The 24424-nt window shown below is 39.7% G+C and overlaps 1 protein-coding gene across 2 annotated transcripts in view; it reads right to left on the bottom strand.

Annotated features, from left to right (window-relative positions):
- RBL2 (RB transcriptional corepressor like 2) overlaps window positions 1-20947 on the bottom strand; it is a 61237-nt gene extending 40290 nt beyond the window's left edge. For both annotated transcript variants that reach the window (XM_063655145.1, XM_054453499.2), the window contains exons 1-8: window positions 20574-20947; window positions 16255-16385; window positions 12568-12768; window positions 8337-8401; window positions 3626-3754; window positions 1865-2025; window positions 1708-1772; window positions 591-777 (exon numbers count right to left, since the gene is read on the bottom strand). In XM_063655145.1, coding sequence (XP_063511215.1) covers window positions 591-777; window positions 1708-1772; window positions 1865-2025; window positions 3626-3754; window positions 8337-8401; window positions 12568-12768; window positions 16255-16385; window positions 20574-20813 — 1179 coding nt within the window. In that variant the 5' untranslated portion in view covers window positions 20814-20947. The remainder of the gene's footprint in view (window positions 1-590; window positions 778-1707; window positions 1773-1864; window positions 2026-3625; window positions 3755-8336; window positions 8402-12567; window positions 12769-16254; window positions 16386-20573) is intronic.
- Window positions 20948-24424: the final 3477 nt, after the last annotated feature.

Raw genomic sequence — 24424 nt, 5'->3', positions numbered from 1 at the left:
ACCAGTCTCAAGTCTGAAGCAGCTCACTTCCAGGTGAATTGGCCCTTGGATTACCCAGTGTCTCTCTGGGGGCACTTGCCAGAAGTTTGGTGTTTTCTGTTCCACCACATAACAGAAGGGAAACTCTTGGCCTGCATCACCCTAAGTGTCTGTTTGAAATAATACCACGTGGTCCTGAAATTCAGTTTAAAATAATTTTCTTAAAGACTGTAGATCCTCAGTTTCTCCAGTCTCTTAAATGAAGGCCCCAATCAGGTCAATTATCACTTTCTAAATGCCTACACTATGTTCACTACATATAAGACCATATATTACTGGCCCATCTTTTTAAAACCAACAATTATCAGCATGACACATTTGTTTAAATTTATATTAATTTCTTTTTCTCAGACCTCACTAAAATGAATGAAAGTTGATATTAACAAAGCAAATATCGTAGAGATACCTTTTTCAATTAAGAGAAGTATGATGAGAATTTTCTCCTTCATAATGTAGGCAAGTAAAACACAAACATGAAATTACCAAAATAAAAAAGAACCCCTGGCTTACCTGCTCCTGTATTTCTACTCTTCTGGCATGGCTAAACTCACCTTGTCAAAATGCTGCTGTAAGATGTTTTTCATCTGCACCCTTTCAGCAGTCTCTGTTCCTGAACCAGCATTCAGACACCTTGAGAGAGTCCCAATTTCCTCCTCAGCATCCTCTCCAAGAAATATCCGCTCATCTAAATTCCCAACAGATAAAACATACTCCTCATAGGCCTTATTGATGGCTTTACTATAGGAAAAACAAATACAGACAAAATGTACTCTCTCACAGAACTGCCATTTCAATTAATTATTTCATTTTTTTATTTACTAAAAGTTCTAATAATCTTTTGAAAGTTAAACTTTGGTAGGGTAACTTGTAGTTATAAGAACTGGATAGTATAGCTGGGCGCGGTAGCTCCCGTCTGTAATCCCAGCACTTTGGGAGGCTGAGGCAGGTGGATCACGAGGTCAGGAGTTCGAGATCAGCCTGGCCAATATGGTGAAACCCTGTCTCTACTAAAAATACAAAAACTAGCTGGGCATGGTGGCACGCGCCTGTATTCACAGCTACTCAGGAGGCTGAGGCAGAAGAATCGCTTGAACTCGGGAGGCAGAGGTTGCAATGAGCCGAGATCACGCCACTGCATTCCAGCCTGGGCAACACAGCGAGACTCCATCTCAAAAACTGCATTCCAGCCTGGGCAACACAGCGAGACTCCATCTCAAAAAACAAAACAAAACAAAAACTGGATAGTATCACATGTAATCCTGCTATCTCCATGCTCATCCATCACACAGTACAAGTATTTTGCTGACAGTGTTTCAGCTGCTGGTAGGTGCAGCTTCCGGTGAGAAGCTTAACTATCTGTCTAGCTGCTCTAGGCACCCCTGAAGACTTCCACACTTACACATCATCAATTTTCATCCATATAGTTCCAAAAGAATTTATTTCAAAATTTATAATCCAGAAGCTTAATGAAACTTCAAAAACAGCCATACAATTTTGAACACATTTAAAAAGTGTGCTTATATTTAGGTGACAGAATTTTTGCTTCCCTGTATTCTCTCACAAAACATATTCTCAGTTTCCAGAATACAAACAATAAAAACACTAACTTCTGAAGTTTCCTAAGTATACAATTTAAAATATTAAAACATTTTATACAGAAGTACTCACAAACTCTCTCCAAAGTTCCCAGGTTCTAGAAACCCAGTGAGATTTTCTTCTTTTCCCTTAAGGAGCTATGATGAAAGAAGAGATCCTTAAGTCGTCATGTCAAATCAAGTTTTTCTCCAGAAAACATTTTCACGTTATTTCTTTGCTACTTACAAACCTTTTTTTCATAAAGTTTCCTAATATAGGGTTTCCAGAAATGTTCCTTTATCCCCTTTGCTTCCAAAACTAGGCCATCATGTAAGGAACACAGTTTCTCAATGATACAAGGCGGGTCAGAGGAAGGTTTAGAATCTTTAGCATGAAAATCTTCAGATAGGCCTATGGTATATAGAATCACAAAACAGAGATATCAGCACACAATAAGCCAATTTGTAATAAACTAAAATGTAAAACATAGAGTATAATCAGTATACCACTTAGCATACAAATGTATAGGAAACAGTATATATGGGCCTATTTTAAGGCTAAGAATTTGTCAAAAAATGGCAAATAGAAGTAAAGTGTATCATTACTCAAAAGATTTCAGTTATTCAATTATTTATGTAGAGATGGTTAAGGGAAACTTAAAACTTAAATTTTAGGATACTAAGATCTAAAAACCACAAAATATAACTTTGCAAGTAAGTCTACTTTTAAACAAAAAACACCACTTTAAAAAAATTACACTGTTCAGAGATTATATACTTTAATTTCAATGTATTAGATGTATTTCATACTAGTTTACAATTTATTCTTGCCCTAGACTCAGCACAAAAGAAAAAAATTCAAATAAAAATAAAAGAGGTAAAGGTTGGGCACAGTGGCTCCATTCCTATAATCCACTTTGGGAGGCCAAGGTGGGTACATCGCTTGAGTCCAGGAGTTTGAGACCAGCCCAGGAAACATGGCGAAACCTCATCTCTACTGAAAAATACAAAAAATTAGCTGGGTGTGGTGGTGTATGTCTGTAGTCCCAGCTACCTGGGAGGCTGAGATGAAAGGATCATCTGAGCCCAGGAGATTGAGGCTGCAGTGAATTGTGATTGCACCACTGCACCCCAGCCTGGGTGACAGAGTGAGACCCTGTCTCAAAAAAAAAAATTCTTTTTAATTAAAAAAAAAAAAAAAGATAAAAGTGAAAGGAAGCAGCTTTTTGGGAATATAAAAGGGAGTTAGGATAGAAATGAGAAAAAGAACAGAATATGAGGAACATTAAATTTACCATACCAGGAGCAACTGAACTCCACTAATTTTAAAAATCTACCTTGATAGACAAGCTGCAATTTTAATTGAAATCACCTCAAAACTGAGAATCACCCAGAATCCTATTACAATATTACTCAAATAGCAGCAGCAATATTTATTTTAACTCTATACATACTTTTTAATATTTGCTTTGTAAATCATAATTTGGGCTTGTAACTGTTTATCATTCATAGAAATTATATACCTAAGTTCTATTAAATGCAATGCCAAAATCATCATTTCCATATATCTGTTAGTTTAAAAGATGAAAGTTCATTTTCTTTATTTTAGAACCATAGCTATTCTTCTGTACCAAAATTTGAAATAAGATTCTTTCAGCAAATTCTTTTTGATCTCCTACAATGTGTCAGGCACAAAGTTTGCCAATGTAGAAAAATACTATCAGCTTTAATGTCATCTTTGCAACTCTGAGTTTCTAAATGCCTTCTCCTTGTTGAGTATATATTTCAAAAACTTCTAAAGTTGTCATTTAAGACTTTAAACTTTGTGGTATCTGCAACTGTTTATCCAAAAATATTTTTACAGGCAGCTTGACTCTTAGTTATAAGTACCCTGGATAACCGTAATGACAGGAGCTTTTCAAAATACTGATGCTAGGAAACCTGTACAACTCCAAGGGTAAACATAACACAGAAACGCAGATTGCCCAAAAATCTTTGATTTACAAACCTACCTTTAAAATTAGGGTTCACAAGTTCTTTACGATTAGAACACTGAAGTGCATTTCCATAAACTAAGTCCAAAGCACACAGCAGCAGGTGATAAGAATTGACCAAATCATCACTAATCATGGGGAAATTACCTGCAGGATTATAAGCAGTTACAGAGTTAAATTAGCATTGACTTTGTAACATTTTAAAAATAATTTCTTCCTTTAATTATTATGACATTACAAAACAACTGTACAAAATTGACTCATTACAATAAGTGTTTTGGCAAATTTACATTTTGAGATATTACTCTTATATCTTAATAAATTTATTTATTTATTTATTTTTAAGAGACAGAGTCTTGGTGGGTCACCCAGGCTGGAGTGCAGTGGTATGATCATGGCTCACCGCACCCTCAACCTCTTGGGCTCAAGGGATCTTCCTGTCTCAGCCTCCTGGGCAGCTGAAATTACAGGCACACGCCACCACACATGGCTAATTTAAAAACTTTTTTTAGAGATGGGGAGTCTTGCTATGTTGCCCAGGCTGGTCTTGAACTCCTGGACTCAAGTGATCCTCCTGCCTTGGCCTCCCAAAGTGCTAGGATTACAGGTGTAAACCACCATGCCCGGCCTTTAATAAATGTCTAACAGCTTAGTGAAAACTATAACTTTACTAAAAATGCCATTCATTCATTAAGTGTTTATTAAATACCTAGTAGCTGACTAAAACTTTATCATTGGTCTTTTCTTTGAAAATTCTGAACACAAAACATTTATAAATTATCTCAAACTGTAAGAAATTGTTTTGCATGAAAACATTTTTCTGTCATGAAAATTATTAGAAATATTTAGAAGACAACCGAAAAAATAATTCATATAATTATTCTCATATACATTTTTTTTTTTTTGAGACGGAGTCTCACTGTCACCCAGGCTGGAGTGCAGTGGCACGATCTCAGCTCACTGCAAGCTCTGCCTCCCGGGTTCATGCCATTTCTCATACACATATTTTTAAAAAAACAGAACTTTTTATCAGACTCCAACAGTAACATTTTTAATACTTTTCTATATAAACTCAGACAAATTAATGCAACAGAAGTACCATTAAATATCTTTCAATTCCAGAGCTAATAATCCCAAGAATAATTGCTGATGCTTGGTAACAAGGAAATAAGAAATCAAAAACCTAAACTGACAGCAACATGTCATTTCTGCAGTGCTGGCTGAACTCTAACACTGAACACATTTTTACATGTAGTTAAATCATTTTATTATTATCTTAATTTCCTAGAAATTAAGAATTATTTCTAGTTATTTTATAACTTCAAGCCCATCTCTTTTTTTAGTTAAACACTGCACATGTATGCTTCATGGTGATTTTACATTCTTGTATCATCAGATAAATTCAATTTAAATAGCTAACATACATATGAAGAATTATTTCCAAACCTCAGCATTTTCACACTTAATGCCTACCCAAGCATATATGTACACACACACACACACCTGCAGCTTTGTTTCAGGTTTCTCTTTCTCTCTGTTCCTCCAAAGAAAGTTACCACTTACCTCAGCATATACAAAGCAATTCTTTTTTTGTATAGACGGAAACATTCAACAAATCAACTTAAATGAACTAAAGAGAAAAAAAAATTCTTCTTTGCCAAAGAGGCAAATGATAATCAACACATTAAACTGTGCATTGATACAGCCAAACCAACTTGCTTGGTTCTGCTACAAAGAGGTTTAATATTAAAATATACTTGGTTCCTCATGTGTAAAAAAGGAAGTAAGTAGCACCTACTGATTTTCAAGCTACAAAGCCCATCACACCAACAAGCCTAAACTTGTTACTGGTGTGCACTTGCCATAGAAGGCAAAAAGAAAAACAAAACAAAACAAAAAAAAACGCAACACTGTAACATCTAATAAAAAGCTGAAATGACCCTAAAGATCAGAATCTAATTTAAATTAAATTCTAGGACTCTCTCAACATGACGTATTTTCTATTTCAAATCCTGACCTTACAAATAAATCTGACTTTGTGAGATATTTTATCTTTTAATCAACAAAGATATCAAGTAAATAGAAATGTTTCATCTCCAGAGTTGGCTTATTTGTCATTAGAAAGGTGGCTATAAAAGAGTACACCTTTCCCCCAAATAAATAAGAACCGAATTAAAGCAATTAAATGACTATTAGAAAAGATCATCGTGTATTATAAAAGATCACAGTGGTGGACTGTGAGAGGACAAAGGTTCTTTTTTTTTTTTTCGAGACATGGTCTCAAAGTCGCCCAGAATGGAGGTGCAATCTCAGCTCACTGCAGCCTCCGCCTCCCAGGTTCAAGCGATTCTCCCACCTCAACCTCTCAAGTGGCTAGGATTCCAGGAATACGCCACCATGCCTAATCCACAGAGGTTCTTAAGGTGGAATTATTATAAACTGAATTAATGAGATAAAAGTCAAACACTGAGTTAATTACGGAGAAAAAACCACCCCAATGGGTCCAGTGAGAACAAAATAAGGACAATGAAATTATTTTTTATTGTATTGTACATATTATATACAGTACCAAATATATTTACTTCTAAGTACACATATGCCATAAGAGACAAACAAAACAGATAAAAATCCTAGAAGTCAGACATACTTGCCCAATACAATCATATGAAAAGATTACCATCATACATAATAGCAATCACACATTCTAAAATTTGTAGCCGCTGTAAAAATGGTTTATATACTCCAAAACCTTTATTTCATGCCATTGATCATGTCGCCTTTATCATCACTAAAGAAACATGCCAGTGTCACGTATGACAAAAGTAAGATTTTTCTCTTGAATCAAGCATGCAGCTCAGGGAAGGAAGGATGGCGGCTCTCACCCTAATTAGCTAGAGAGGGACCAGGACAAATCAAACCTGGAGACCAACAATATCACACACTCTTCCCAGAGGCCTTCACAGCCAGTATGAAACTAAGAACCAGGAGATCTGAGTTCAAATCTTAGCTTTGTTCCCAGCAGCTAGTTTCTGGGCTCAGCTGCCTGATCTTTAAAGTAACTAAGCTGGCTGAGCATGGTGGCTCACACCTGTAATCCCAACACTTTGGGAGGCTGAGGTGGCGGATCACTTGAGGTCAGGAGTTTGAGACCACCCTGGCCAACATGGCAAAACCCCAACTCTACTAAAAATACAAAAATTAGCCGGGTATAATGGTGCATGCCTGCAATCCCAGCTACTCAAGAGGCTGAGCCACAAGAATCACCTGAACACAAGAGGCAGAGGTTGCAGTGAGCAGAGATCATACCACGGCACTCCAGCCTGGGCAACAGAGCAAGACCCTGTCTCAACAATGAAAATAAAAAATAAAGTAAATGAGTGAAGCTAGGCCAGGTGCGATGGCTCACGCCTGTAAGCCCAGCACTTTGGGAGGCCGAGGGGTGGATCACGAGGTCAGGAGTTCAAGGCCAGCCTGGCCAAGATGGTGAAACCCCGTCTCTACTAAAAACTAGAAAAAATTAGCCGGGCGCAGTGGCAGGCACCTGTAATCCCAGCTACTCGGGAGGCTGAGGCAGGAGATTGCTTGAACCCAGGCAGCAGAGGTTGCAGTGGGCCAAGATCACACCACTGCACTCTAGCCTGGGCAACAGAGTGAGACTCCATCTCAAAAAAAAATAAAATAAAGTAAGTTAAGCTAGTTAATCTAATAATGAGAATCTCTCTTATACTTACGAAACTCCTTCCAGCTCTATGATTCTTTGTTAACTTTGCATTTTATTGAGCTATCTTGTGGCAAAGGCATTCCACATAGTATACAGAAGAAAGCTATGTAATAATATAACTGCACTTTCCTATCTACTTTAAAGAATTATTTCTACATAGAAATATAAAAAGGAACTGGGCGCAGTGGCTCATGCCTATAATCCCAGCACTTTGGGAGGCCAGGGCGGGCAGATCACCTGAGGTCAGGAGTTCAAGACCAGCCTGGCCAACATGGTGAAACCCCATCTCTACTGAAAACACAAAAATTAGCTGGGCATGGTGGTGGGCGCCTGTAATCACAGCTATTCAGGAGGCTGAGGCAGGAGAATTACTTGAACCCGGGAGGTGTAGGCGGCAGTGAGCCGAGATTGTGCCACTGCAATCTACCTTGGGAGACAGAGTGAGACTCCATCTCAAAAAAATAAATAAATAAATACAAAAAGGACAAAAAATAATAGAGACGTATATTTCACTGAATGCAGACCTTGGGTAGGTTAAATGAGATGAGAAAAAAGGGAAAGAAAATAAATAGTATATAAAAGCTTTTGTGTAAGTATACTTATCTGAACAAGATACAAAAAAAAAATCTGAACTGTTCTGAGGTTGATCAGTAATTGCGTTCAACTAAATAAGATACATCTCATGAAAAATAGAGTTCACAATACAAGCATATACAGAATAATGTGTTTTCAGCTCATAATTTAAAAGAGTAGCTTTGGGCAGAAAAGATGTTGTATACAACAAAATTAAAGGACTTTCCATTTAATAAGAGAAGATTTGGATATTGTAAAGAAATCCAATAGATCCTTTGATGAAAAGGCAATACTTAAAAAAGAATCTAGGATTAAAACCCTTGAGAAAATTTTCAGTGAAAATCTTTTCCTGATACATATTAGAAGCTGACAAAATTAATACCTGAAAATGTAAATAGACATATTAAATCTAAATAAATATTACTATTTTCTTACCTTTTGCATATATAAAAAGCACCCAAGAAAAATGGAAAATTTCAGACACAGTACAGGGCTGTCGCCTTTGGGGGAAGAAAAAAAAAAGTCATTAGACAACAGAAGAATCAGAAAAAGAACATCCCAAATGACTATAAATTAGGTGTAAAATAAAACCCACAGTTAAAGGGAGAGAGATCAGATTCAGCTTCACATGGAAAACGTGGACGTTCTGCCTCAACAAAATATCAGTAGGAAATAGCTGGGATCCAGGGAAAGAGCCCATCTCAAAGAAAAGAAAATTCTTAAAAAATTTTTTTAAGTTTTTTGAGGGCAAGATAGGTGAGGTGGAAAATAAAATGAATAAAAATAGCTCTTTTGATGACACAGCAATGCTATGCTGCTTTAAGACCACTATATGCAGTCAGATATGTCCTCATTTTTTTCTCCTTTATCATAGCTAATGACCTGTATCCCTCCCTTCCTCCTTAAAGATATTCCAGACTATATCAAATCACAAAAGGCCTTTTTAATATAAATTATGAGCTTCCTATAATTCCTTATACTTCCATCCATTAAGAGTACCTGTTGTATATTGCCAAGTTGTCTGCTTAAGTTTCAGACCTGCTTTAAGCTTGGCTTTTCTACCAAAACCTCTGACAACTTTTAGACAAGAAATCTGTGGTCTCCACATCCCAACAGCCTTATTCTAACAAGGTGCCGAGAAGAACGAAATTCCATGGAGAAGATTAGATTAGATTTAGTTCCAGCACTGCCATTAGCTAGGGTACACTTGCTCACCTGGGCCTTAGTCATTTCATCTGTCAAAAGATTATTCTACTTGGGTACAATACTGTACTTAATTCACCAGTCCATGGCAAGGATTAAATGTCAGTGTTCTGCTTTTAAAAGTAGCCTCTCTACCATAGGCACATGATAAACTATTTCTAGTTTTGGTTGCCTACCAAAATAAAATTCAATTTTTTTTAGCTTAACACTTAAGCTACTCTTAATTCTGGCTCTACAACTTGAGAATTCTAGAAAAAAAAACTTGACTAACCTCCTACATTTCCTCTTGCTTTACTGCTTTTGTGTCTTCTCGTTTCCTCTACACAGAAGGTGCTATCTGTATCTTCAAATTCACCTATCAAAATCGTACCCATCTTTCAAGACCCATTTCTACTTATTCCACGTAAACTTACCTGACTGGCTCATCCAGAGTGATTTCTTTTCCTGCTAAGTTTTACATCTGTATTCCCTCTGGTAGTCATGGGACTTTTATAACACACTGCATTGCATGCACTGGAATCTTCATACCTGCCTCATCTCGCTGACTGTACTGTAAGCTCTCAGAAGACAGAAACTGTGGGGTTTGGTGTGTTAAAAAATGCCTGTGTCCTACATAATACCTAACAGTATTTCCTGTGGATAAGTGCTAACAAATAGTGACACATTTTCAAATAGTGTGTGAGAGATGCAGTATATAGTCACAGTAAAGCACATGGGTTCCTGCAGTCAGTTTCAATAAGAGCTCCACCCTTAGTTGTGTGACCCTGGCCAAATTACTTAACCTCTCTGCGGCTTATTTTCTCTATCTGTAATAACAGTATGAGTATCACAAGGTTGTCAGAGGGATTAACTGAAGTAATACATATTGAAGTCTTAAAAGAGTCCCTGCCCCAAAGTAAATGCTCAGTAAGTGCTATACATTATGACTATAGTTAGCAGAAAGAGCTAACAGAAAGTATACAAAGTGTTAAAAATGTAAAATCTCTAATAAAGTGATTTACTTTTTTTTTTTTGAGACAAGGTCTTGCTCTGTCACCCAAACTGGAGTACAGTGGTATGAGCACAGCTCACTGCAGCCTCAACCTCCCAGGCTCAAGTGATCCTCCCACCTCAGCCTCCCCAGTAGCTGGGACCACACGTGTGCGCCACCACTCCAAGCTAATTTTTGTATTTTTTGTGGAGATGAAGTTTCACCATACTGTCCAGGCTGGTCTCAAACTCCTGGGCTCAAGTGATCTGTCCACTTCAGCCTCCCAAAGTGCTGGGATCAGGTGTGAGCCACTGCACACGGCCTTTTAAAATTCTCTTAATTAGAATTAAGTAGTATACACATCCTAAGAAATATCAAAACAAGTGCAATCTGAAATTATTTTCCAGATACTCCAAAGAAAGAAGATATCTTCCCATAAATGATCACATTGGCCTCACTCAGACTCAATACAAAGCTTCTATTCAAACTTTAGAATACTTCATTTTTTATTTATTTATTTGGAGATGAAGTCTCACTCTGTCACCTAGGCTGGAGTGCAGTGAGGTGATCGCAGCTCACTGAAACCTCTGCCTCCTGGGTTCAAGCGATTCACCTGCCTCAGCCTCTCAAGTAGCTGGGACAACAGGCACACACCACCATACCTGCCTAATTTTTTTATTTTTAGTGGAGATGGGGTTTTGGCACATTGGCCAGGATAGTCTTGAACTCCTGACCTCAAGCAATCCACCTGCCTTGGCCTCCCAAAGTGCTAGGAGAATATGTCATTTTATTTATTTATTATTAAAACGGAGCCTTGCTCTATCGCCCAGGCTGGAGTGCAGTGGCGTGATCTCGGCTCATTGCAACCTCCAACTCCAAGGTTCAAGTGATTCTTCCACCTCTCCCTCCCAAGTAGCTGGGATTACAGGCACTCACCACCACACCCTGCTAATTTTTTGTATTTTTAGTAGAGACAGGGTTTCGCCACATTGGCCAGGCTGATCTCGAACTCCCGACCTCAAGTGATCCACCCGCCTTGGCCTCCCAAAGTGCTAGGATTACAGGCACCCAGCCAGAATACCTCCTTTTATTTGTTTACTTATTTATTTATGAGATGGAGTTTCATTCTTGTCGCCCAGGCTGGAGTGCAATGGTACGATCTTGGCTCATCGCAACTTCTGCCTCTCGGTTCAAGGGATTCTACTGACTCAGCCTCCCGAGTAGCTGGGATTATAGGCATGCACCACCATGCACAGCTAATTTTTGTATTTTTAGTAGAGACGGGGTTTTGCCATGTTGGCCAGGCTGGTCTTGAACTCCTGACCTCAGGTGATTCGCCTGCCTCGGCCTCCTAAAGTGCTGGGATTACAGGTGTGAGCCACCCTGCCTGGCTCAGACTACTTCATTTTAAATAGTCAATTCCCCAAAACTGTAAGTGAGCTAGACCAGATGCTTCTATATCAGTGGTGCCATCTATATTAAAATGTAAATAGTTCTAGTTTTTTTTTAAATTTTTTTCCTCCTGGTTTGTCATTCCCCCATTTTATTTTTAAAAGGTTACTCTTACTGTAAACATCCTTCACAGTCTGGGAAAACTTTTATATTTAAAGAGAAGCAAACATTATTTATTCTAGCCAAATAATTTTAACTCCTTTCCCTTTACTTTTCTTGTCAGCACTTTTCTAATTGTTAGAATTTTCATTTCTACTTTATGAAAAAACTTTCAATGATAAAGAAGGAAAATGTGTATTCCATAACTGCCTTTATCTATCAGGAAAGGTAGAAAACACTGAGTCAGAGCATGCTTATAGACTTTGCAGAAGTGATCGGAAAGCACAAATTCATAATAGTTTCAGTTCTCCTGTCTTTTCCCAATCCAGTCTCTCTATTCTTAATTCATTATAAACATCAAAATACATAGAGAAGTCATTTAAAGGGGATTATTACTCAGTTTGACATAAAATAGTCTATACAATCACTAGTAGAAAATACAGTGGTTAATATAGTGATCTATATCTAGGGCAGTGCTCCCTTCGGCAGCACATATACTAAAATTGGAACAATACATTGATTAGCCTGGCCCCTGTGCAATAAAAAATATATATATCTAGATACAGATACAGATACATCTCCAAGGCAGCGAAAGGGTGAAAATCCCTGACTTGTACAGTCTGCATTTTTTGTTGCTTAAATGAAAAAGGAAGGTTTCAGAACAAGGATCACTGAGGAAAAAATAATAATAAAATAAAATAAGAAAAATGAAAGTTTATAGAAACAAAGACCCGTATACATTTAGCAATACGGAAAAAGCCAAACTCTTCATGGCTAACCCACAATGAAAAGCAAAAAAAGCATCATTAAAAGAAAACTACTGGGGAAAAAAATTTTTTAAATCTTATTTCTTTTTTAAAACTAGAAAAAAAAAACTAGCAAAATATCAACACTGCAGCACAGACTAATGTGTATTCCTGATGAACCAACAAGAAAACCTACCGCTGTTTCCTTCCTCGCTGCTGACGAGGTTGCTCCTCTTGAGGGTATTTAAAGATGTCCTGAAAAATGGGTTCATATTTCTTAAAAATTACAGCAGAAACAGTGAAGTTTCTTTCTAATCTCTCAGTACGTTCTCTGAAATGTGGGGGTAGATTTGCCATGTCTTCCCACTTCTTCATCTTATTAAAAAATTCGATTAAGCTGGCATTAAAGACAAGCAAGATATTTCATAATTAACATAAGGGTAAAGTATACAAAAGTAAATATTCAAAAGTAAATCAATATTATCTCATTAAATTATATTACTTTTAGACAGTGAAATAAAATCACAACTCATGTCTCTGACTAGCTTAATTTCTTACAGATCGGTATATTCCTCTGATCCTCCTAATCCATTTTGTTTAAGTTACCTAAAGTATTTGTTAACTATGAAATATTTGAAAATACAAACCAAAATTAACAAGAGTAACCTAACCAACATTCACGCTGGTTCACTGCCAGATTTTTTAAATGTTAACACATTAAATAAATTTTGTCATTTTTGCTTTTTGTTTTGTTTTTGTAAGAGATAGGATTTCGCTCTATCACCCATGTTGGAGTTCAGTGGCAAGATCACAGCTCCTTGCAGACTCCTGGGCTTGAGTGATGCTCCTACTTTGGCTTCCTAGAACACTGTGATTACAGGTGTGAGCCACCTCCCCCTGCCACTTCAGATTTTTTTTTTAAACTAGCAACATTATAGAAACAGTCAAAGCTAGGCGCAGTGGCTCACGCCTGTAATCCCAGCACTTTGGGAGGCCGAGGTGGGAGATTCACAAGGTCAGGAGTTCGAAACCAGCCTGGCCAACATAGTAAAACCCGATCTCTACTAAAAATACAAAAAATTAGCTGGGCGTGGTGGCGGGCACCTGTAATCCCAGCTACTCTGGAGGCTGAGGCAGGAAAATCACTTAAATCTGGGAGGCAGAGGTTGCATTGAGCCGAGATCACGCCACTGCACTCCAGCCTGGCAACAGTGCGAGGCTCTATCTCAAAAAAAAAAAAGAAAAAGAAAAAGAAACAGTCAAAATTACCATTTTATACTCCTCCCTAATCCCATCCTTACCCTTCTACCCCAAAGATAAACACCATTCCAAAGTTGGTCTTAATCCTTCCTATGTTTTCACACTTACTACACATACACATGTATGTGTAAACAATAAGCAATATCTTATTACTTATTACATGTTTTTACATTTTATATAAATGGTATACTTCAGTGGTATTCTGCAATGCTTTTTCACACTCAATAATGTTTCTGACATTAATGTTGATATGTAAGATATATTCATTTTAATTGCTAAAAACATTCTTTCATATGAACAGACAATGACTTTTTGCATTCACTCCCCAACCAATGGAAATTTAGGTTGTTTCTAATATTCCATGATAACAAAAAATGTAATGAAAACATCCTTATACATGTGTGCAGGAGTTTCTTTAGGGACTACTCCAAGAAGTACAGTAAGAGAATGTGCACTTTCAATGTTACTAGATACCACCAAATTTCCTAGTAAAGTAGTTGTGTCAATTCTGACTCTCACCAATGTACACCAGCAATATAGAGTTCCTGGCTGAGCGCAGTGGCTCATGCCTGTAATCCCAGCACTTTGGGAGACCGAGGCAGGTGGATCACTTGAGGTCAGGAGTTCGAGACTAGCCTGGTCAACATGGTGAAACCCAGTCTCCACAAAAAATACAAAAATTAGTCAGGTATAGTGGCATGTGCCTTTATCCCAGCTACTCTGGGAGGCTGAAGCATGAGAATCACTTGAACCTGGGGAGTGGAGGTTGCAGTGAGTAGAGATTGAGCTACTGCACTCCAGCCTGGGCAGCAGAGTGAGACTCTATCTCAAAAAAAAAAAAAAAAAAAATGAACTGAAAAATAAAAAAAAAAGAGTTCCTGTTTCCCTGTACAGTGACCAAACTTGGTATACCAGACTTCAAATTTTCCCAATGATAAGAATAAAATGTTGGCCAGGCACGGTGGCTCACACCTGTAATGCCAGCACTTTGGGAGTCCAAGGCGGGTGGATCACCTGAGGTCGGGAGTTGGAAATCAGCCTGGCCAACATGGTGAAACTCCGTCTCTACTAAAAATACAAAAAATTAGCCAGGTGTGGTGGCACGCACCTGTAATCCCAGCTACTTGGGAGGCCACGGCGGGAGAATTGTTTGAACCTGGGAGGCGGAGGCTGCAGTGAGCTGAGATCACACCCCTGCACCCTGGCCTGGGTGAAAGAGTGAGACTCCATCTCAAAAAAAAAAAAGAATGAAATGTTATCTTTCTACTTTGAAAGTCTTTATTAGTGACACTGAATATCTCTTCCTGTATCTATTAGCTATGTGAATTATAACCTTTGTGAAGTCATATTCTTTATTCATTTTATTAACCCTGTTAGTAGTTTCTTATATAATTCTAGATACTGATTCTTTGGTCAATGTAACTCAGGATGGAGTTAAACGTTAAAAAAAGATTACTAAAATTCACAATGTCAGCTAAAACATGACATTGTGAAATATTTTATTTATTTATTTTGAGATGGAGTCTCGCTCTTGTCACCCAGGCTGGAGTGCAATGGTGCTCACTGCAACCTCTGCCTCCTGGACTCAAGTGATTTTCCTGCCTCAGCTTCCTCAGTAGCTAAGATTACAGGCCCACGCCACCACACTCAGCTAATTTTTGTATTTTTAGTTGAGACGGGGTTTCACCATATTGGCCAGGCTGATCTCCAATTCCTGACCTCAAGTGATCCACACACCTCGGCCTCCAAAAGTGCTGGGATTACAGGCGTGAGCCACTGCACCCAGCCTGCTAATTATTTTAATAGTAACCTTCTTTTTTTTTGGAGACAAGGTCTTGCTCTGTCGCCCCGGCTGGAGTGCAGTGCTGCTCCATCATTCAGGGCTCAAGTGATCCTCCCATCTCAGCCTCCCAAATAGCTAGGCCTGCAGGTATGCACAACCACACCCAGTTAATTTTTTAATTTAGTAAGTGATTTTTTAACCATTAACTCCGTAAATTTTGACAGTAGTAATTTCCCCCAAAATGCTAAACATCATTTTTCCACTTATCTTTAATAAGCCATGTAAGAAAATTCACCTAAAAGGCACAAATAAATGTCATCAATTTAATTACACAACAGATAATTTCTGTCTCTTCTTTTAAATATATTTGACCCTTTCTAAAATGGATTATAATCATGTCATTTATCCTCCAAACAGGAAACTGAGAAATACTTACATGTTCCATTTATATTAAGACCACAAGTCGTGTGCACATATTTCTAAGTATAATAGCAAATAATATTTTATTTACCTTTTCAACTTGGAGTATCTCCTAAAGTTTCTTAATATCCTTCATTTCTCCCAATATTACACAATGTCCTAACCTTTAAAAATAAATTCTGCCATACAAGTGCCTAAAACATTAAAATTTAAATATTTTCACCAAAGAAGTAAAATATAATGGATATTAACTGTGATATAAAGAAAGGAAAATCATTAGATGCTAGTTTTAGCATCTAATTTCACCAGTCCACAGGTACAAATGCTCAGAAAATGATATACAGAGATAATTCTTACTATCGCTATGATTTATGAACTTACATTAGCCATACTCTACTTCTCAAACTCTAACATAGTTACCTCTGCTCTGAACATTTCAGGATTCTAGTTAAAGATACATAGTTTCCTTCCACTGTCCCTTTGCTTACAGTTGGAACAGATTTTCTGCAAGCCACATATAAGGCACATGCTAACCAATGAAGATCATTTCCCTGTAAAAGAAGAGAAAATTGATTTTTAGTTAATAAGCTACATATATATTTCAATATTTTTAAAAGTATGTTTAAATTGAAAGTGTTGTTTATACTTTTGTGGGAAACTTATTTTCAATGATGACCCGATCTCATACGCTCTTTTTTTTTTTTTTTTTTGAGATGGAGTCTTGCTCTGTCACCCAGGCTGGAGTGCAGTGGCACAATCTTGGCTCACCGCAACCTCCACCTCCCAGGTTCAAGCACTCCTCCTACCTCAGCCTCCCAAGTAGCTGGGACTACAGACGCGCACCACCACACCTGGCTAATTTTTGTATTTTTTGTAGAGACAGGGTTTTGTCATGTTGCCCAGGTTGGTCTTGAACTCCTGGCCTCAAGTGATCCATCCACCTTGGCCTTCCAAAGTGCTGGGATTACAGGTGTGAGCCACTGTACCCAGCCCCATAAGCTCTTCTTATAATGTGACATTGACATTATTCCACTGAGAGGTAGAGAGGGTTCCCTCACCTTGGACCTGGGCAAGGGTCTGCGTTCCCTCACATTGATTAACTATCTCTATCAATAATTGCAGAGGTAGAAGTGAAACTATGTATTTCTAAAAGATTATACAAGGCAGTATAGATTCCACTTGGTTCTCTCTCTTAGGACATGTGCCTTGGGAGTCCTGAACCAACATGTAAGAATTCAGCTACCCTGGATCACCATGCTGGTGAGACCACATGGAACAAACATACAGAGATGCCCAACGAGCTCCAGCTGTGCCAGTACCTAGTTGCTCAAGTCTTCCAGGTGAGGTACCAGTCATTTTGATGCAGAAACATGACATCCACACTGTCCCCGGCCTGAATTCCTTACTCACAGAACCTGTGACCAAAACAAATTGTTTTCTGCCCCTAAGTTTTAAGGCAATTTGTTATATAGCCATAGTAATGGAAACAATATTATTGGTTTTTTTTTTTTAATTTTTTTTTTTTTTTTTAAATGGAGTCTTACTCTGTCACCCAGGCTGGAGTGCAGTGGCTCCATCTCGGCTCACTCCAAGCTCTGCCCCCCCAGGTTCACACCATTCTCCTGCCTCAGCCTCCTGAGTAGCTGGGACTACAGGCACCCACCACCACGCTCGGCTAATTTTTTGTATTTTTAGTAGAGACTGGGTTTCAATGTGTTAGCCAGGATGGTCTCGATCTCCTGACCTTGTGACCCGTCCACTTAGGCCTCCCAAAGTGGTGGGATTACAGGCGTGAGCCCCCACGCCTGGCCTATTGTTTATATTTTTAATCTTGCTCAAAATCTAGAAAAGTGATAGAAATACAAAATTAAGCTTGAATGGATATTCAGCCACTAATTTTATACCTAATCAAAACACATACATGAACACATAAAATTTATTTGTATAACCAAATGAGACTATTGTGGATCCACTACCAGATATCATTCAAAAATAATAATTTTTAAGGCACTGTTTGTAAAAGACCATTGTCACAATTCTTTTTATTCAAGAATTGATACAACTTTCCTCTCCCTATAAAAGCGAGGAAGGATGGAAGATGTCCTTTAGCTTCAATGTATTCATTACTGGTCTAAATGAAAATGAGAAGAACTGGAAATTCTTCATTTTTCACATTTACACATAGACTGTCTTACAAACCCACTTATATGTATCAATAGCATAGATGTTCTATTGTAAAAAAAAAAAAAAGAAACAGCCAAGATTTGTGTATTACATATGTCTCTGGGAGATGGTTTCATAATATTCTTGATTTATGATGTAAAAGCAAATTTAGATGCATAACTACTGCATTTCTCTACTATATCAACATCTCTTAGTATAAAGTTAAGTCAGTCACAGCATTATCCTGTGCTTCAATAAAGGGTTTAAAAGAGAATCTATAATGTTCTCTTTTGGCTCTAGAAAATTCACAACTACTTGGATGGTGGAGGGAGAAAAAAAAAAAAGAAAGTGTACAACTATATCATTCCTAAAAAGAAGAATTAGTCTTGTGAGAATTTTACAGTGCTTAGATGACAAAATGGAGCGCGAAGCTCTTTTAAATAATTTATGCAAAGAGTAGACTCTGTGCCTAGTTTATCTTTGGTCCTAAAAAATATATGTTGAAAAATTCCATAATACTAAAAAATAGTTATCCTCAAAATTAACATCTCATGGCCATATCTTATAGGGTCAAATAGATCTGGTTTCAAATTCCGGCTCTGCCATACAGTAGCTATAACAGTGGGGAAATTACTTAACAGTCTCAGAGGCTGCATTTTCTTGGCTGAGGACTGTAAGAATGAGTTACAGGTTAAAAATGCACAGAAAATACAAGAAATCAAGTTAAAATTCCATAACCAGTATTCTGTATTAAATATCATAAGAACTTTATTTTCTCTTACACTCCCATGAGAATGACATCCCACATTCTCACAGTGTACCTCACCGTAAGCCCCACAAGAGCAGGTTTGCTGCTCTATATCCAGCTCTTAGAACAGTGTGTAGCAAGTAATAGGTGCTCAAGAAATATCTGATGAATATTTTACTGAGTAAATCATTTACTGAATAAACTGGGCTAAGAAGCTGAAACTAAAGTCTCAGTAATCAAAAGAACTGAGTAATCAAACGTGTTTTCAAAAATAATTTACTAACCAGCTATTACGTGATACTTGCTCGTGTATCACTAGACTTCATACAACTTAACCGCTATGAGCTGAAATACCTCAACTAAATGGCGATAATGCTTGTTCTATCTAATTTACAGGATTATCCTGAGGGTAAAATAAAAGCTTGTTTAGAAGCCTTTAAGGCCATTTACCAAAAAAAAAACCAAAAACCAAAAAACAAAAGCCAACCAGTCCTTCTCTTTGCCAGACTACAGAAAGGCACCGAGAGAGGAATAGGAACATAGCTTACTCAGCCAGATCATGTAAATATACAAAGAGCTTAGTAAACTTGAAAGCACTGTCCATATGGGTGCTTTATGTGCCAGAAACTACATTATTGCCTTATTTAATCTTCAGAACAGCTCTGTGAGGTAAACACAAATATCTCCAGTTTAGAGATCACCATACTGAACTTTTCCAGCAGTTTCAGGTCTGTCGGGTTCTAAAGCCACCATACACTATCTTTCTTCTGCAGACTAACAATTCAAACAGGGAACTAGAAATTGAATTAAAATTCTATTAATGCAAATACAAATTAAAAATAACCTCACTCATCACTACACATAGCGAAAAACATCATATTTAAATAATACCTTGGTTAGGCTTTGCATCCTGGACCTATTTGCCCTACTCTTTCTACAAACTAATTATAAAACTACTTGAGAAATCAAACGGCCTCAGGTTTAAACGCCACACACAGAGTGAAACAGCTGATAAACAATCCGTACTTCCGTGTCACTTCCCATTGGCCCATGAAGGGGAGGTGCCTACAAAGCTGACCCTCACTGGCTAGAATGGCCATTTTTCTCATCTGCAAGCCCTGTCCGAAGGCTGCGACCTAATATACCCGGATCGCGACAACAACAGGAGTCCTGTGCAATGCCCGGGGTGACCAAAAAGCCCTCGAGGTAGCCACAGTCCTGATCCTAGTGACAAATGGGGGCATGTATCTATATCCGGGTCGGCGGAGGGCTCATTTCATCTGGCCTGGGGAGAAATGAGTCTTAATTTGTTCACACAGACGTAAACACAGCCCAAAACGCTTCAGCGCGTTGACTGAAACGCCTGGGCAAAGGCAATTTGGTTAACAGGGGGAAGCGAACAGACGGAGACGCCTGGAGACCCAGGTGCTACAACCCGGTTAATCGCGATGCAAATAAGGGCAAGTCCCCTCCCCTTCTCCGTGTGGTCTTGACAACGACACTAGTTCATTCTACTAACAAGGCGGGCGGGGGGTCAGATGGGCCACACACACCCATTTTCCTCAACGGGACCCCAGCGCGATCTCAGCCTCGCTGTGCTACTTTAGAGCAAGACGCGTTCCCCATTCGGAAGCCGCAGGGAAGCGCGGCAAGAGCGGGTTAGCCGTCACAGCGGCTAAGAGCCTCGGAGTAGCGCAGAGGGAGTCCCCACCCTTCTCGGGGCTGGGAGCCCGCAACCCGCCCGAGTCTCTCGGGGCGCGCGACGTGGCTCCGAAGGCACCGGTTCACGCCAACTAGGCCGGAAGCGCCCCTCCGCCCACGAGCGCACCTCCAGCGTGTAGCTCTCGCTCATGCTGCGGTAGCTGTCCCAGGCCTCGGCCCGCGCCGCCTCGTCCATGTTGAGGCGGCTGCACAGCTCGTCGAACCGCTGCTGGATCTGAGGGGTGGGCGACTCGGCAGGCGGCGCGGCGTCTTCCGCCTCGCCGTCGTCCTCCTCCTCCTCATCCGAGGCTGCCGCCGCCGGAGGGGGAGGCGGGGGCGGTGGCGACTGGTCACCTCCCGACGGCATAGCGCACCCCTGGGCAGCCGGACCTCAGGTGAGGTGAGGGCCCGTGCCCGCAGCCATTCAAACCGCGAAGCGCCCGCCCGTCCGCCGCCCGCACCGCGCCTGCGCCGCCGCAAACGACGCTGACCTCCTGCAGGCACCCGTAGTCTTGAGCACAGCCTGCTGGGAAACGTAGTCCAGGCCGGTGGTTCAAGGGGGCCAAAAATCATGTTTAAAAAAATTAGCTCGCCTAGTTTCACCAGGGGTGAAATGAAAGCACCTTCCCCGCATTTTAAGCACGTACCTCCCCATCGTGAGAACATTCAACAGGGCTGTACTGACGAGAAAATGTCCAAAAGACACTGACGTGTGAAGGTTTCGTATCCAGGCTGTTCCCAGAAGTAAAACTTCCTCATCGCCTGGATATCCTTATCTAAAAAATAAGGATAATAGCAAGGGCCTGTCTGTGTACGTTCACGAAACTGCCTTTGCAAAAATCCTAACAGTGAGAAAGTTACGACAGTGAAAGGGATCTGACCTAAATCACTCCACGCTTCTCACTTCCGAGCTGCCCTTGTTCATTCCTGGGCGAAGACCGGACTAACTACAGGAGGAATTTAATTTCTAGTTTCACTTTGAAACAAAGATTGTAACAGCCCTTTCCCAAAACAAACCCCATTCTTGCCTGGGGATCAGTCTGCCTTTGTAGAACTAACAAATTAGCCACAAGATTAGAAATTATGATTTAGGAGTCTTGCAGCCAGAGGCTACAAGATTCCTAACCTCCCCAATTGCTCTCAGGGATAACATAACTATTGTAAAACCTGAGACTAGTGCTGGAGACTTTTCAGACCGCGCATTCCGATGCACGAGCTGGCGCCACTCAGACCATAATCTGGCTCAACCAGTTCTGCAATCCCACTCAGCAACAGAAGACAGCAAGAGCCCACTTCAATCCCCTGTGATTTCACCTCCCTCCTGACAAATTAGCATTCTCCAATCCCTGGCCCCCCTACCCGCCAAGTCATTCTTTAAAAACCCCATTCTCCGAATTTTCTGGTAGGCTGATTTGAATAACCAAACTCCTGTCTGCCGTTCAGCTGGCTCTGCGTGAATTAAACTTTTTCTTTTTCTTTTTTTTTTTTTTTTTTTTGAGACAGAGTCTGGCTCTGTCGCCCAGGCTGGAGTGTAGTGGCACGATCTCGGCTCACTGCCGCCTCCGCCTCCTGGGTTCAAGCGATTCTCCTGCCTCAGACTCCTGAGTATCTGGGATTACAGGTGCGCTCCACCGCACCCAGTTAATTTTTGTATTTTCAGTACAGACAGGGTTTCACCATGTTGGCCAGGCTGGTCTCGAACTCCTGACCTCAAGTGATCCACCCACCTCGGCCTCCCAAAGTTCTGGGATTACAGGCGTAAACCACCGTGCCCGGCCAATTCATTTTATTTCCAATTCTCCTTTATTTTAATTTTTAAAATTGCCAATCCTTGATTTATAAATGGGCTTGATATAAAACATTTTCCAGATTGAGGAGCAATCTGAGGATTGAGCAATTTGAGGATTGAGAAGGCATTACTGTTTTGCTATTTTTGTTTTGCTTGGTGGGGTATGTAAACTGACAGAGGGAAAAGTGCTGGGACAAAAGCAGGGGCTTATGGAAGGTATAATGACAGGCAGGAGGACAGGAAATGGAACCCTGAAGACAGGAGAAAATCAGGTAGACAGGTAACAGGATATTTCAGAAACAATTCTGAGACAATGAAACCGTCTTAAGAAAACCTTAGTAAAATTCACAGTAATCAGCAATGCTTTTGGAGTTGGCTAAGTGATGAGTCTCAAGGCGACTATGGGGCAAGAACAGAAGTTGAACACAAATGGTTTAGAAGTATCTTAAGTATATAGGCTGGGAGTTGTGGATCACACCTGTAAACCCAGCACTTTGGGAGGCCAAGGTGGGAGGACTGCTTCAGTACAGGAGTTCAAGACCAGCCTGGGCGACATGGTGAAACCCTGTCTCTACAAAAAATAGAAAAATTAACCCAGAGTGGTGGTACAAGCCTGTAGTCCTAGCTACTTGGGAGACTGAGGTGGGAGGAACGCCTAAGCCTGGGGAGGCTGCAGTGAACTGTGACCATGCCACTACAGCTTGGGCAACAGAGTGAGACCCTGTCTCAAAAAAATAATAATAAATAATTTGGCAAGGGGCGGTGGCTCATACCTGTAATCCCTACACTTTGGGAGGCCAAGGCGGGCAGATCACTTAAGGTTAGGAGTTTAAGACCAGCCTGGCAAACATGGTGAAACCCCATTTCTACTAAAAATACAAAAAATTAGCCAGGAGTGGTGGCTGGTGCCAGTAATCCCAGCTACTCAGGAGGCTGAGGCAGGAGAATTGCTGGAACCCAGGAGGCAAAGGCTGCAGTTAGCCGGGATCATGCCACTGCACTCCAGCCTGGGTGACAGAGCAACTCCATCTCAATAAATAAATAAATTAATAAATAATAAGTGTATTAAAATCTTAGTATTTTACCTGTATATACACAGGGGATATTGATTTTAAAATAATGATATTTCTTCCTTTGGAAATCATTATCAACACTTTACTATGTCAAAGCAAATAAAGAGGCCATGAGCCTGATATCGTCTGTCTCTGTAGCTGGAGCTTATATGTAAGCAAACCAGAATTCAGTGTAAACAGTAAGACAACAGTAAAACAAAACTTAAGCTTAACCAATCAGAAACTGCCAACTAACCTCTAATTAGGGATTTTCCTTTTTTTTTTTTTTTTTTGGTGACAGAGTCTTGCCTTGTCGCGCAGGCTGGAGTGCAATGATGCAATCTTGGCTTACTGCAACCTCTGCCTCCCGGGTTCAAGCGATTCTCCTGCCTCAGCCTCCAGAGTGGCTGGGATTACAGGAGCCAACCACCACACCAGCTAATTTTTGTATTTTTAGTAGAGGGGGGTTTCAGCACATTGGCCAGGCTGGTCTTGAACTCCTGACCTCAAATGATCCAACCACCTCGGCCTTCCAAAGTGCTGGGATTACAGGCATGAGCCACTGGGCCCAGCCCTCACACCCAAACAAGGCAAACACCCAGCTATAGCCAATCAAGTAATTGTTTTACTTTTCTATTAAAGCTTACTGCTTACCTGCAGGGTGAAGCGCTCTGAATATCTTCTTGTTTTAAGTGCTGCCCAATTCATGAATTGTTCTTTGCTTAAACTGTTAACTTGTCCAAAGTTTTTCTTTTAGCAACTAAGACAAAAACTTAAATTGTTTTAACAATTAAAGTTTAACTTCAAACTGTTTAACTTAAACAATGTGAAATTATCTTTACTGTTTTTAGTAAAAGTTAATGTAATTTAAGTAATTATTGCAATGTAAGCAAAATTGGTGGCAATAAACCATCAAATATGTATTTTATTAAAATATCCTTTGCTTGTTAATACCAGTTTTCAAAGCCTTTTGGGTTGGGGGTGGAGTGGGATGGAGGTGTGAGTGTTACTTGAAAGAGGTCCCGATCCAGACCCCAAGAGTGGGTTCTTGGATCTCATGTAAGAAAGAATTCAGGGCGAGTCCACAGTGCAAAGCAAAAGCAAGTTTATTAATAAAGTAAAGTGATGAGAGAACAG

The sequence above is a fragment of the Pongo pygmaeus genome, chromosome 18 (assembly GCF_028885625.2).
Source record: "Pongo pygmaeus isolate AG05252 chromosome 18, NHGRI_mPonPyg2-v2.0_pri, whole genome shotgun sequence".
Lineage (NCBI taxonomy): Eukaryota > Metazoa > Chordata > Mammalia > Primates > Hominidae > Pongo > Pongo pygmaeus.
Note: the sequence above shows the minus strand (reverse complement) of the source record. Positions and strands in the feature narration are given on the sequence as shown.